The 12,369-nt window shown below is 28.7% G+C and overlaps 1 protein-coding gene across 25 annotated transcripts in view; it reads left to right on the forward strand.

Moving 5' to 3' along the window:
* Positions 1–11,843, forward strand: part of LOC139528746 (cingulin-like) — a 108,989-nt gene extending 97,146 nt beyond the window's left edge. For 15 of the 25 annotated variants that reach the window (XM_071324898.1, XM_071324908.1, XM_071324893.1 and 12 more), the window contains 11 exons: positions 28–159; positions 516–733; positions 1,602–1,662; positions 2,158–2,193; positions 3,854–3,958; positions 4,512–4,595; positions 6,971–7,143; positions 7,866–7,965; positions 8,851–9,027; positions 10,492–10,677; positions 11,296–11,843. In XM_071324898.1, coding sequence (XP_071180999.1) covers positions 28–159; positions 516–733; positions 1,602–1,662; positions 2,158–2,193; positions 3,854–3,958; positions 4,512–4,595; positions 6,971–7,143; positions 7,866–7,965; positions 8,851–9,027; positions 10,492–10,677; positions 11,296–11,361 — 1,338 coding nt within the window. In that variant the 3' untranslated portion in view covers positions 11,362–11,843. Of the gene's footprint in view, positions 1–27; positions 160–515; positions 734–1,601; positions 1,663–2,157; positions 2,194–3,853; positions 3,959–4,511; positions 4,596–5,485; positions 5,530–6,970; positions 7,144–7,865; positions 7,966–8,850; positions 9,028–10,491; positions 10,678–11,295 lie in introns of all 25 variants that reach the window. The other 10 variants (XM_071324896.1, XM_071324902.1, XM_071324914.1 and 7 more) reach the window with 8 other exon arrangements.
* The last annotated feature ends 526 nt before the right edge of the window (positions 11,844–12,369 follow it).

A 12,369-nucleotide genomic window follows, 5' to 3' on the forward strand; every position in this document is an offset into this window, starting at 1 on the left:
AATTAAAATATATAATTATACTTTCAGGAGTTAGAAACTCAGCGTCTACAAAATCGCCAATCTGTTCATGACCGTATGTTGGCTGTTGCTAGAGCTAAGGAGTCTATAAAACAAGACATGCAAGTTGATATGGAAAAAGTCAAATCCAAAATGAAAGAAGTAAGTTATTGGTGTTGGAAATAAAATTATGAGTTCCAAAGGGCCCTAGTTAAATTTCAAAATTTCATTCTAAATCAAATGTATTATTTGAATAGTATAAAAGATATAAAAGGTTTCCATAATTGAAAATTTTCTGCTAAAATTTCTGGAATAGTGAGCTTTTTTATCTTTCCAGTGATGACTAATTTTCTTTTTATCCAAAAATATGTTATAGCTATCTGCATGATTTTTAGAAGATCTAAATCCTAATAAAGCTAACTGCATGCTAGACTGATATAACTGGGAACAAGGGAGATAATTCTAACAGGGTGGGGGCTTATTGGATATATACTTGAAAATTCTAGTTTTCACTTCAGGATTTCCAACAAGAGATTGACAAGCTACAGGATACGATAAGAATGCAAGAAGAAGAAATAAAACAATTACGTGGAGAAAGAGCCGAAGTGTTAAAATTAGCTAAAGACAATCAAGGTTCAGAAAGAGTGGAAAGAACTATTATTAATGAAATAAATGAAGAGTGTCGGAAAAATTCACATGTTTTAGGAATTAGTCCTCGCAAAGTTAATATGACAGAGTGAGTTACTATCATAAGGTAGTTTAGTAGCATAGCTGTCACCATGGACCTTAAAAGATCAGTAGATTATTAATTGGAAATAATTACTGTAAACATGCAATTTAATTGCATGGATTATTTAATAACCTTTCATCAAGTAAATGACTTAGTGTGTCTAGCCATTTAAGCAATTAACCAACACAAAATACAAGGACTTAGTCTCTACAAAATGCACATGTGTATATGAACAGTTTAAAATGTATTTGTAGTAAAATGAGTTCAAGTTTAATAATTCAGCGGTAGTAATTTTAATGGTTGGACAAATTGCTTGGTATATAACTGCTATTTTAAACTTTAAGGAAGAATTGCCTATGTATTCTGTTAGTATTCATCATACGTTTCATGAATAGAGATTTGTTGTTAGTTCTTGAAATAATGATATAGAATTAAAAATTAAGTAATTAAACTTTTAAGCTCTGATGAACACTAAGGAAAGTTCTGTAATATCCATTTATAACATACATTACAAAATAAGTTGGTCTCCATTAAGATAGCAGTTGCATATGTGTAAATTTTAGATGTGTAGTATACATAAGTAAGACAGCAACCTAACACCACCATAAAAAAACACATTAACATTATGGTTAACAAATGATCTTCAGTGACAGACAATGGTCTATACCATGTGTCAATTGCTTATAGCCCTGAATGTCTTTCTATAAAAGTAACACATAAGCACCTTCAGTCCAGAAACCCTCAAAATAGAGTTAAAGGATTAATAAACCTATGCAAAACTGATATAACAAATAAATGTAGAATAGTAAAGGGTCAGCAGCTCTTCTTATCCTTTTTTATCAGATTTATCACATTCAAGTATAATGTTTTTCAGTTTTCGAGAAAATGGTTATAACTCTCCTGGGAGAATTAGAACACCAACTACAGCAGCCCTGGTAAGTTTTAGTTACATTTGTGACCTTGACCTTTTTATGGATATTTAATCAGGAATACATATACCAAAAGCACATTGTGTGTTACATTATCACAGACCGTTTTCCTTATATCTTTTCTTTTTATTTCTAGATCATTATCTGAAAAAAGCATGAAAAAGTTGCACTTAATTGCATGTGTTGTCTTTAATTTATTTGACAAAAGCATATATATATTTTGTTTTATTTGATATAGTAACTATAGACTTAATAGTTCATTTGTATTGTGTATTATTACACACAGATTTAATAGTTTACAAACTTTTATTTCATTTTATTTGCCTTTGAATAATCTTTGTGCATGACTCATATTTTCATTTTGCTTTTGAAAAAAAAGTTATGCACTAGCTTTCTGCTTTAATTTCTACCCATGTAAATTTATATGAATAAATACAAATCTAGAAGTTTCTTTAAAAGAAAAAAAGTAGTCTCCCCTTATCATAGAATTTTCATTGTTAGATGGGTAGCCGTAGATTTGAGGATAGAAATTCAGAGGTTTGTTTTTGTATAGAATAAATATATCCATATATTCCATATTGTTCCCTCCTTTCTCCTGACAAACTCTTTATAAAATTTCTTTACTTTAAAACTGCCTGTCAGCTTTTTAATGCATTTTTCCTTTGCTTAATTTGTTCTCTAAGCCTGCAAATTTATCATCCATATGAGTGAAATAGTCTTGTACTGAATGACCAATGATTCAGTATCCACTACTTACATCTATCATAAGAATAAATAAATCAATAATTTTGTAATTCAGGGGAAAAGATAAGCAAGGACCCAGTAGCCTAATGTACCAGAGATGGAAGAAATGTTTTTTCCACTAGCAATAAAAGCTTACTTTATTCTTATGATAGATGTAAATCTTAAATATTATTTAAAGGAGCTTTCTCAAAGATTTGCAACTTCATATATAATTCATTCAAATGCAAGACTTGATGCTGATTGATTGAAACAGCACTATTGTTCTATTTCGTGATGGTCAGTTTTTATCATAGGAAGCAAGAGTGCCCATAGAGAACCAATCACCTTTGCTTATGAAGACAGATAATCCTAGTTAATTAAGATTAGAGTTGCATGCACCTGCCATATGTGGGATTCGAAATCAAAATTTCAGTGTTGACTGGATAGTGAAACAGTAGCTTGACTACTTAGACCACTTACCCACCAAGGTCCCAAGACTTGTTAATGATGTTATTTTCTTAATTCCTCATTAAATCAATTAACTGCATGCTTTCTTTTGTGATTATCTCCAGTAACAATTACTTTTCTGATATTATTAATCTCATAAATCTTGTAATTAATTTAGGAATCTATATATCTTTTGTTTTGAGAAGCTAAATTTTATGTAAAGGTTAACTTCATATATTTAAAAATGTACATGTATGTATAGGTTATATCAATTAATTAAAATAAAAAACTTAGTTCTATACACATGCAAATAGTAGACTCAATATCAGTATAAATACTATAATATATAATTAACAATTGTACTAATTATTTTTTAAAAGTAACAGATATCTCATATACAACTGTTGAAGATCTGTTCACTTCAGGAGTTATTCACCAAAAATTTTAATGTCTATTATTGTTATACAGTGCTGTAATTTAACTTTGTATCATTTGACTTGATATTTAGAGCATCACCATCATGAATGTTTCTGTTGTATATTATGTGTTTGTATAGCTGCAATATTTAGTGTGAATGTCTGATTTATAACACAATTCATATAAGCCATGAAAAAATACTAATGCTTAAGTTTGAATTGCTGCCATTTCTTTCAAAGAAGTAATTTCTTTATTATTCTTCATACTGAAAGTAACTGAAATATGAAACAAAAGGGCAGATGATTTTCAAGAAAAAAGGGATATATTGTATGTTGTATTTATTCCAGATTCTAAATTTTAAAATGCTCTTGACAAATTCAAAGCAAAGGAAATGCACATATCTTTCTGTAAGGTCAACAATACGGAGCAATAGCTTACACTGTAGGTCAAAGAATGCCTCTTGCTGTAGTTAGAGAAGAAATCTATGCTCCATGGTGTAAAAAACTGTATCCTTGCTATCAGAACATTTTCATGGCTTTTAAATTAACATTCGTATTATGTTATATATAGTTAATATATGCATGATTTGAGTGCATGTTTTTAACTGTAGGCTAACTTACGAGCGTGCAATCAAGAACTACGTAACCATGTCCAAGAACTGAAACAGGAAATGGAACATCAAAAGAATGTGTTAATTCAATCACAGCGGGAAAAGGTACTAACACATCATATATCATCTAACAAATATATATATATATGTTCCAGCAAGTTTTAAATGTATGATAAATAGTCTAGTTTTACTGGAAATTAGATAAAGCTACAAATTTGACAACATTTTCAAAATAAATTACTCTGTCTTTGTAACAAGTGGAAAATTTATATGTACATCTCAGTAATATACAGAATAAAGAGAAAGGAAATGTCCACATTTTCTTGCCTTGAGGAAGTGACTTGTCTAGCACACATTGAATCAAGATTTAAGGAGCAAAAAGAGTTAAAATGAAGACCTGTTGCAATCAATTTTTGTTACTGGTAGGCATACAAGCAGAAAAATAAATTCAAAGTATTTGCAATTTTTGGTAATTTTAATGTTTTTACATATTATTACAAATTACAAGCATGCTTTGTTTTCTTTATGCAGCAATATATGCTCAGTGTGTTAATCATTTAACAAATGGGAAAAGGTTTCTAATAGCTGCTGGTTTGCAATTGTTCAAAGCTATGCATTTTGTTATGTTTAATAATTTTGTTAGTTATGTCCCTTGCAGTCAGATATTGTTCAAAGTGTGAAGAGTCAGCTGGAGAGAGAGAAAAGTTATGAACTGGACAAACTGAAAGAAAAATTTGTCAAGGTAGGATGATAAAAAAAATCAAAATGTTTGCCTCAAATTTGTTACCTTATTGTCTGTTGATTATAAAAGGTAATTATGTTTTCTAATGGAATATTTGTCAAAGAAATTTTTGTGCTGTTAGCAACATTTATACATTTTTTACATTTAACTATTATTAAAGACAATATATTCATACATTTTTGCCTGATTAAAACATTTGTTATGGACCTTTGAATTTTATTATTCTTATGCCACCACTGTTTACATTTTATGTATGCATTTGTCCAATGTTTCTCAGTAATCTTAGTAACAACGGATGAATAGTTAAAAGAAATACCATTATATCATGTTGGGCTAAAAGCATTAGTAAATCTAGGAACAAACTACAAATCAATGTTATCAATACATGTAGATTAAAAATGCATACTCTTTATTGTCAGTACTACTTTTGAATTGTTTAGATTTGTATTAATTAATTATGCATGTGGAAGCACTGTCAATGTTAAATGTGTATTGTATTTTTATTGCAACCATTGATGAACAAGACATTTAGTTTCACTGGCTGGGATACATATATTTAGTTTAGTGGTGAAAGTGTATTCTCACGAATCTGTCCATACCAGACATTGCTTGCTTTAGAATTACCGTAGAACAGTACTGCACATAAAAAAAATAATTCATTTACAAAAGATGAAAACGCAAAATTAAAACCAATTGATTTATTTTAAGTAATAGTTATAGATATAGAATTTTTATTCCCTAATATATCCTTTTTGTATTAATTAAAATTCATATTTAGATATTAGTCAGTAGCCAGAAATGGAAACACCTATATACTTTACTTAAATTACTGAGTTAAAATTATATGTATGTCCTCCTATTTATTTATATGTATCTCTCCTTTATTTTAGGGCAACCCTCCCAATGGTTATAAACATCATAATGATGTCAGAATGTAAGCCTTCAGCTAGACCTAGCTATTTGCTTGTTTCCTTTATATAATTCCTACTGTCTAATATGTTTATTCTTCATGGTAAAATTCATACTAGTTATAATCATCAGCTAATGCTTGTCTCCCCTTTTCCAGCCTTTTTTACTCAGACCATAACAGCATGTTTAATTTATTTTTGCATGTGAATTCTATTTCTTATATGAACTGAGACTCTTAAATTTTTATGAAAATTGTACTGCTTGAAAATTATTTGATATTGGAACTTGTGAGTCAGAACTTTAGTCTACTTAATATAAAAATATTTTTTAAAAGAAGTTACTCATAAGAAACTTACAAAAATGTTTTTCCTTCAAAATGGATACCTGTATGGAATGCAAGCAAAAGTTTTATTTCTAAAAATATATTGATATGCTAACATTACCATATGGGCATTGTTCTTACAAAGCTGATTCTTTTTAATTTGATATAAGGAGGCTATCTTCTAGTTCATATAAGAAGTGTCAAATAAAACTTATGCAGTATAATGGATATATATCATGTTTTATTAATATCTTTTTCATGTAAGTAACATTGTTCCAGTTTGAAACAATTTTTTTTGAAATATTTTACATATTTGCTATTTGAGTATAAATGCATATGAGATTAAATGTATGTTTTGTTTTTTTTTATATTTGGAACAATGTTGCTTTATGTTAAAATACATATAATTATAATCAAATTTAAATAATGCATGATCAGAAAGGTCAACAGGGATAGATCTACCATGATAGGAGGAAAGCAGGAAGGGTAAATATAGGAAATATTCTAGGACATAAAAATGAAACTTAATCAATTATTTATTTTTTATATGATGGAAAATTCTCCTAAACAAAGATCTACCTCTGATTGGATCATAACTAATAATATAATATATAGTATAACTTCCAGTGTAAAATATCCTAAGCAACAATAAAAATATTTTCACTTATGTTTTGATTCGTTGTTCTAGTCATTTTGCATCATATATTTGTTATTTTTTAGTGTGTAACTTTAAAATATGTTCATTTTAGCAATTTATTGCAAATTTTTAAGAATGGGGATAAAGAAGGTACTGTAAATTCCAAAATCATTGGTTGCATTTATCATTGTGTATTTGTCATTTAAGTCTAAAACTTGATTTTAATTTTTGCGATATTTAGGAAAATCCTGTTTAATTCATATAAAAAATTACAAACTGCATGTTTATATTATTGCAATTGTAACCCTGTCACAATATCTGCAATAATAAAAACATTGCAATAATTACTGAATTTACAGTAGTACAAATAAAAGCATAAGTTTAGATAATTTATTGTTGCTTTATGTTCAGCTAACATACATGCACCTTTAATGTGGTGGAGGATTTGTTAGTTTTGCTAAGGGGAGATAACTCTTGCTAATTATTTCCCTTGATTTTGCTCTGTAGGATCATGCAGATGAAATAAATAGTATAAACAAGAAGTACATTGACCGTGACAAAAAGTACATGAAACTCATTCAGGACAAGAATGATGAACTTCAGAAATTAAAAGAAAACTTTGACAAGTGGAAAAAAGAAACTGATTCATGGCTACTGCCAAATGGAGATTTTGACCCCAAGTGAGACTGAAAACATATATAACTTCAGCTTAGTTGTCATATCTTCACGCTGCGTTTACATAGATGCACAATTGTTGGTTAATGAAGCAACAATTTTTATTTAGACAGTAGATCTAACTATTTTAAACACAGTTAATACAATGGTCTCACTTAATAGAAAGGTCAAAGGTCAATAAATCTTAAAAAAAAAAAAAAAAGGATTGATGATTGTAAAATTCATGTTTTTTTAATTTGATTTTATTGGTGTATGAACAATATATCTGCAAATCTTTTTAATGCTTTTTGATGGTTTGCAATTAACATTTAATGGGAATGTGCATTCTTGTTTGAATTTTACATGTTTTAGTATACTTTGTAGAATCACAATATTACATATGTGATGTTTGTAGTTTTAATTCTTGATAAACAGTATTCTATAAAAATGTAAAGCAAGAGGATATTCCTACTCAAATGTTTGATATTCTAAATAACTACAACAAGATATAGTATGTTCAAGCACAAGTATAATGTAAAAAAAATATTTTATACTAATTAAGATTTTTAAATTTTGACTTGTGAGCAAGTCTGATTAAAATTCTGTATAAATGCTCTAATATGATATAAGCAATACAATGCTAACTTTTTTTATTAACAGTAATGATAAAGAGAATCGTTTTTGTATTTTTTTAAAAAGATTTTTCGATATGATGATTTTAATCAATTGACTTATTTTTGTTATAAAGGCAATATACAAAGTCCACACCATATGAGTATGGACCAAGAACGACAGCTCAGGAACAAGAGTTAGAAAGATTAGAGAGAGAAATCAAAAGACTCACAACGGTATGTATTTATTGTCATTTAAGTAACTACTTTGTATATATTCTGTCATAACAAAAATATTAATAATGATATTAAGTATATTCCTAACAATACAAGGGGAAAAAATTCAGATGACATAAATTATTAGAACTTATCTTTACAACATATAACATGTTTGCTTTTAAATATATGTTTGATTCCATCCCTTGACTCTGTTAAAATTACTAATTGTGCTTAACTTCCTGAAATGGTTTCATGTTATATTTTTCAATTGAAATACATTATCAAAATATAAAAGATAGTTTGAAAAAACAATTTTTAAAAAATCCTTTCAAGAATATTGACAAGTAATAAGAAAATTAAAATTAATTGTTTCAAGTTTATAATGAATAAATGGTAGGTCTTCTCGTCTTAAGCTACTCAATACATCTGCTTTGCTTTGGTGTTAGTATGTAAATATAGAAATAATATACTGTAATTTTCATATATTCAGAACTATAGCATGCTAGTTTTAAACTTTGTCAGCATGTAATGATATCTTGCTAGTTCTTTACTTCAAACTTACCTTAAGTTGTTAGTGTGTTTAACCTTACAAACTTGCTGAATCTGTTTCAAGTATTTTAGTGACTTGCTGAGATAAATTGCACATTTAGATGTATTCCATAGACGATCAAATCTATGCTTTGTACAAGTTTCAAGACCTTTTAATTACATGTTAATTGAAAGATTATGAAATATGATATGATTGCTAGTGAGACACTTATCCAGTGTTACAGTCAAACAGACAAAGGTTTTACTAACAAAGGCAACTATGATGCAATTTTTAAAAAGTGTGGACACAGATTCGGCATGTTTGTATGTTTGTGTAAATAACTTTTATGTGTGCATGTGTCTCTTCTCTCTCAGAATCAGCAGCCTCCTCCTCCACGGTACTACAACTCTTACGACCAGGATGATATTAGTACGACTAAACTGGTCAATAATTTACGGACAAAAGTAGCAGAACTTGAACATCAAAACAGCAACTTATCTAAATATTCTTATTCTGTTCCGGATCTGTCAAATCCTGTCTATTACAGGAGGGTAAGTTACTATGGTGATTGGAATTTCTCGGTGAAGAAAGTATTTTAAGATTGGCATGTCGCAATGCTGAAAATTGTTTTTGGGTAAACAATATGTACATCTTTTGCTGTCTTTTAAACTAATAATGCCTTTTGGCAGTATTTTTTATAATTTTGTTTGGAAATTTTGTTTAAGTGATAACACTGCTCTTCAAATTTTTACTGAGGAAAAAAATATTTACTGCTAGAAACTAATAAACACAACTTATTTTTTTCAAGACCAGTATCAACTCTTCAGATATAAGAGGTAGTCCTCAAAAACAGTTTACTTTTTGAGTTGCAGTCTGTCAATAAGTATTTCCTGTTAGAATAAAAACAATTATTGCCAAAGCTACTTTACACATAATTGGTTAAAACCTAAATAGATTCTTCTGTTATGCTTTTTAACTCTTATAAATCTATTAATTATCATTAAAAAAAACCAAGACAAGTGTAGTTGACCAAATTTTCTACAAAATACTGGGTTGTTGGGGTACAGAAATTGCATGAGATTCGTTTTTTTGAGAGTTCATGCAACTAATTGTAGTCCTATCCAGCCCAATTCATACAGCTAATAGTATTTTCAAAGAACATTATGATGTGTACAACCTCACATGCCAAGAAAACTATTTTATTAAAAATTGCATGAACCTTATCTGTCTAGATTCAATTACACATAGAACTATAGATAAAGGAAGATAACTCCCATTGCCAAATTATTTTCTATTGCTAAATGCAATGCAATGTTCAATTTAAGGTTACTTTGCAGCACGTTTTGGCATCCCTAGAATATTTGGCTCATTGTAATTTATTTGTGAATTTTTTGTTTTGTACTGAATGCTGTGCCTTAACAAACTTCTAACTTTCTTTCTAGTGACTCTAATAAATAATACATTTAATTTGTTTTAAACTGAACTTAACATACATTGTCTTATGTGTGTAATATTCTTTATTATAATTTTACAAATAATATTATGTGTATTTAGTTGTATATAAAGATTTCTTTCAATTTTCTGTCAAGATATTTAGATATCTGTTAGTGGAGGTGGAAAAGGGACCATCACATCTTAAACTGAATTTTATAAATATTCAGATACAGAATTGATGTTTTGAGTAAGGGAGAAGTTCAAATGGCATCTCCATTTTTGATATACAGATAAATTTTGGGGTTCATGATAACAGTTTGCAAGTTATTTCAAAAGACATCATTGTTTGGGACTGAAATCCATCTGTATAATTCCCTTTGTAATTTTTATTCATTACTCAATGCTCTTCAACTTTGTATTTGTTTGGCTCTATACATATTTTGATATGAGCGTCACTGATGAGTCTTGTGTAGACAAAACGTGCGTCTGGTGTGCTAAATTATAATCCTGGCACTTTTGATAAATATTTACTACCGTACAACCTTACTTATAGTTAGAGGCTTTTTTTTTCTATTTTACAGACAATGAGATCACCTTCTCCTACACCTCAACAAGAGAGAATTGTAAATATTTTAGAACAACGAGCCAAAGAGGCAGATTTTGAATCAGATACTCTATTAGATCAACAACAAAGAAGTCGCAATATGATGTCACAGAAAATGCAAGAAATGACCAAACTACAAACCTCATTAACAACACAAACAAAAGTAAGATAGGTTAAAACTTTGAATTCTTATATTAGCAAAATATTCCCATTGGTTGCCTTTAGCTGTTTTCTACTCTTTAGTCGGGTTGTTGGCACTTTAACATTCTCCGTTTCCATTCTTAATTTTATTTCAGTTTTTAAACAGCTGATAACATTTAGTATATGTCATATATAGTTTCATCTTATATGGATGTATGTTCTGTATCTCAATCCTTAAATAGGAGTACCACCATGGGTTATGGTGAATAGGAGGACATTTAACACACTAGATCAAAACAGATTTAATGTTAGAAACACAAACTAACAGAAATTCAAATTTACCTTCCCAAAAACAGTTTATTCCATAGTAAGAAAACCAGGACAGTTTCAAGCAGAATGATTTTAAAATCAGAGAAAACTATGCACCTTACAATCAGCATGACTTTATCAGATGACAATACCAGTACTTAAAACAGACTAGATATAAAGCATAGGTACTTTAATTCACTAACAGAACCTAGATAGCACAGGTGTGTTTTTGTATTGTCCATTGTTGAAGACAATATTAAACATTTTCTGTTTTCCTTTTAAAAATTGAATAGTGTTTAATTTGATACTGATTTTTCTTCGTCTTTTTCAGGATTTAATTCATTTAGGGCAAGCATATTCTAAATTGAACAACAGTTACAGATATGGGAAGACATGAAGACAATAGACATTAGACTATAGTATTAAAACAATTGTAGCTTTAAGTATGGTGCAAGATATATATACTGTACATTTTGTAAACATATAGCTAAGTATATATCTGTTAATACTAGTTTATATATACTCATGTTTTGTGGTGACAGTGCTGTACCAAGGCTACTATGCAATGATAATGTCAGTACAATGTATAAATATGTTTCTAACTTAAAGTAAGTATACAAAATTCCTTGTAAGAATAATTTATTTACCAAAAATAACTTTAAAGTGGAATTTTTTTTATGTGTCAAGAGTGAAAATTGGCTTGATATTTCAAAATGGCATTTTTAGATCAAATTTGAATCCATCTTGAATATTTCAGTCCTTCAGTCAAATACAGTTGATTATTTGATCATAAAAATTCTGTTAATTTCTGAAATTGGAGAAAATAGTATCAGTATTATATCTTTGTAGAAAATTTATGTGGTGACTTTTTGTGAAAAATAAGTTATTAAAAAAACAATATTATTCAACCATACCTGATACAGTCATAAACAATATTAAACTTGACCTATGAAAACAAATATCATTTCCAAATGTATATTTTATAGTGGCACTGCCAAGTTTATGTATAAGATTTAAAACAAAATCTTGTATGTTTGGAGCCAACAATGTCATTCCATCAAATTTATACAACAGGTGCTTGAATATCACTGTCAAAATAATTTGCATTTCTTATGCATGAAAACATCCCATAACAGTTTGAAATTTACAGAACAAAGATATGATATTACAAGATGAGTGAATATTTGTAGACACATTTATCTGAACAGAATATTGAATGTTTGAAAGAGATATTTCTGCTATCAAATGCAGTGACAGTCTGTTAAGATACTTTATTGTAGAATAAGTGTACACATATTATTTGTAGCAATTTGTGAAAGTCATATTCATGTATATATATTTACTTGTTATGGTTTTCTTTTTATGTTGTTATTGCTATTAATAACCAGGACACCATTTTTCAAAG

Source organism: Mytilus edulis, chromosome 6, assembly GCF_963676685.1.
Source record: "Mytilus edulis chromosome 6, xbMytEdul2.2, whole genome shotgun sequence".
Taxonomy (NCBI): Eukaryota; Metazoa; Mollusca; class Bivalvia; order Mytilida; family Mytilidae; genus Mytilus; species Mytilus edulis.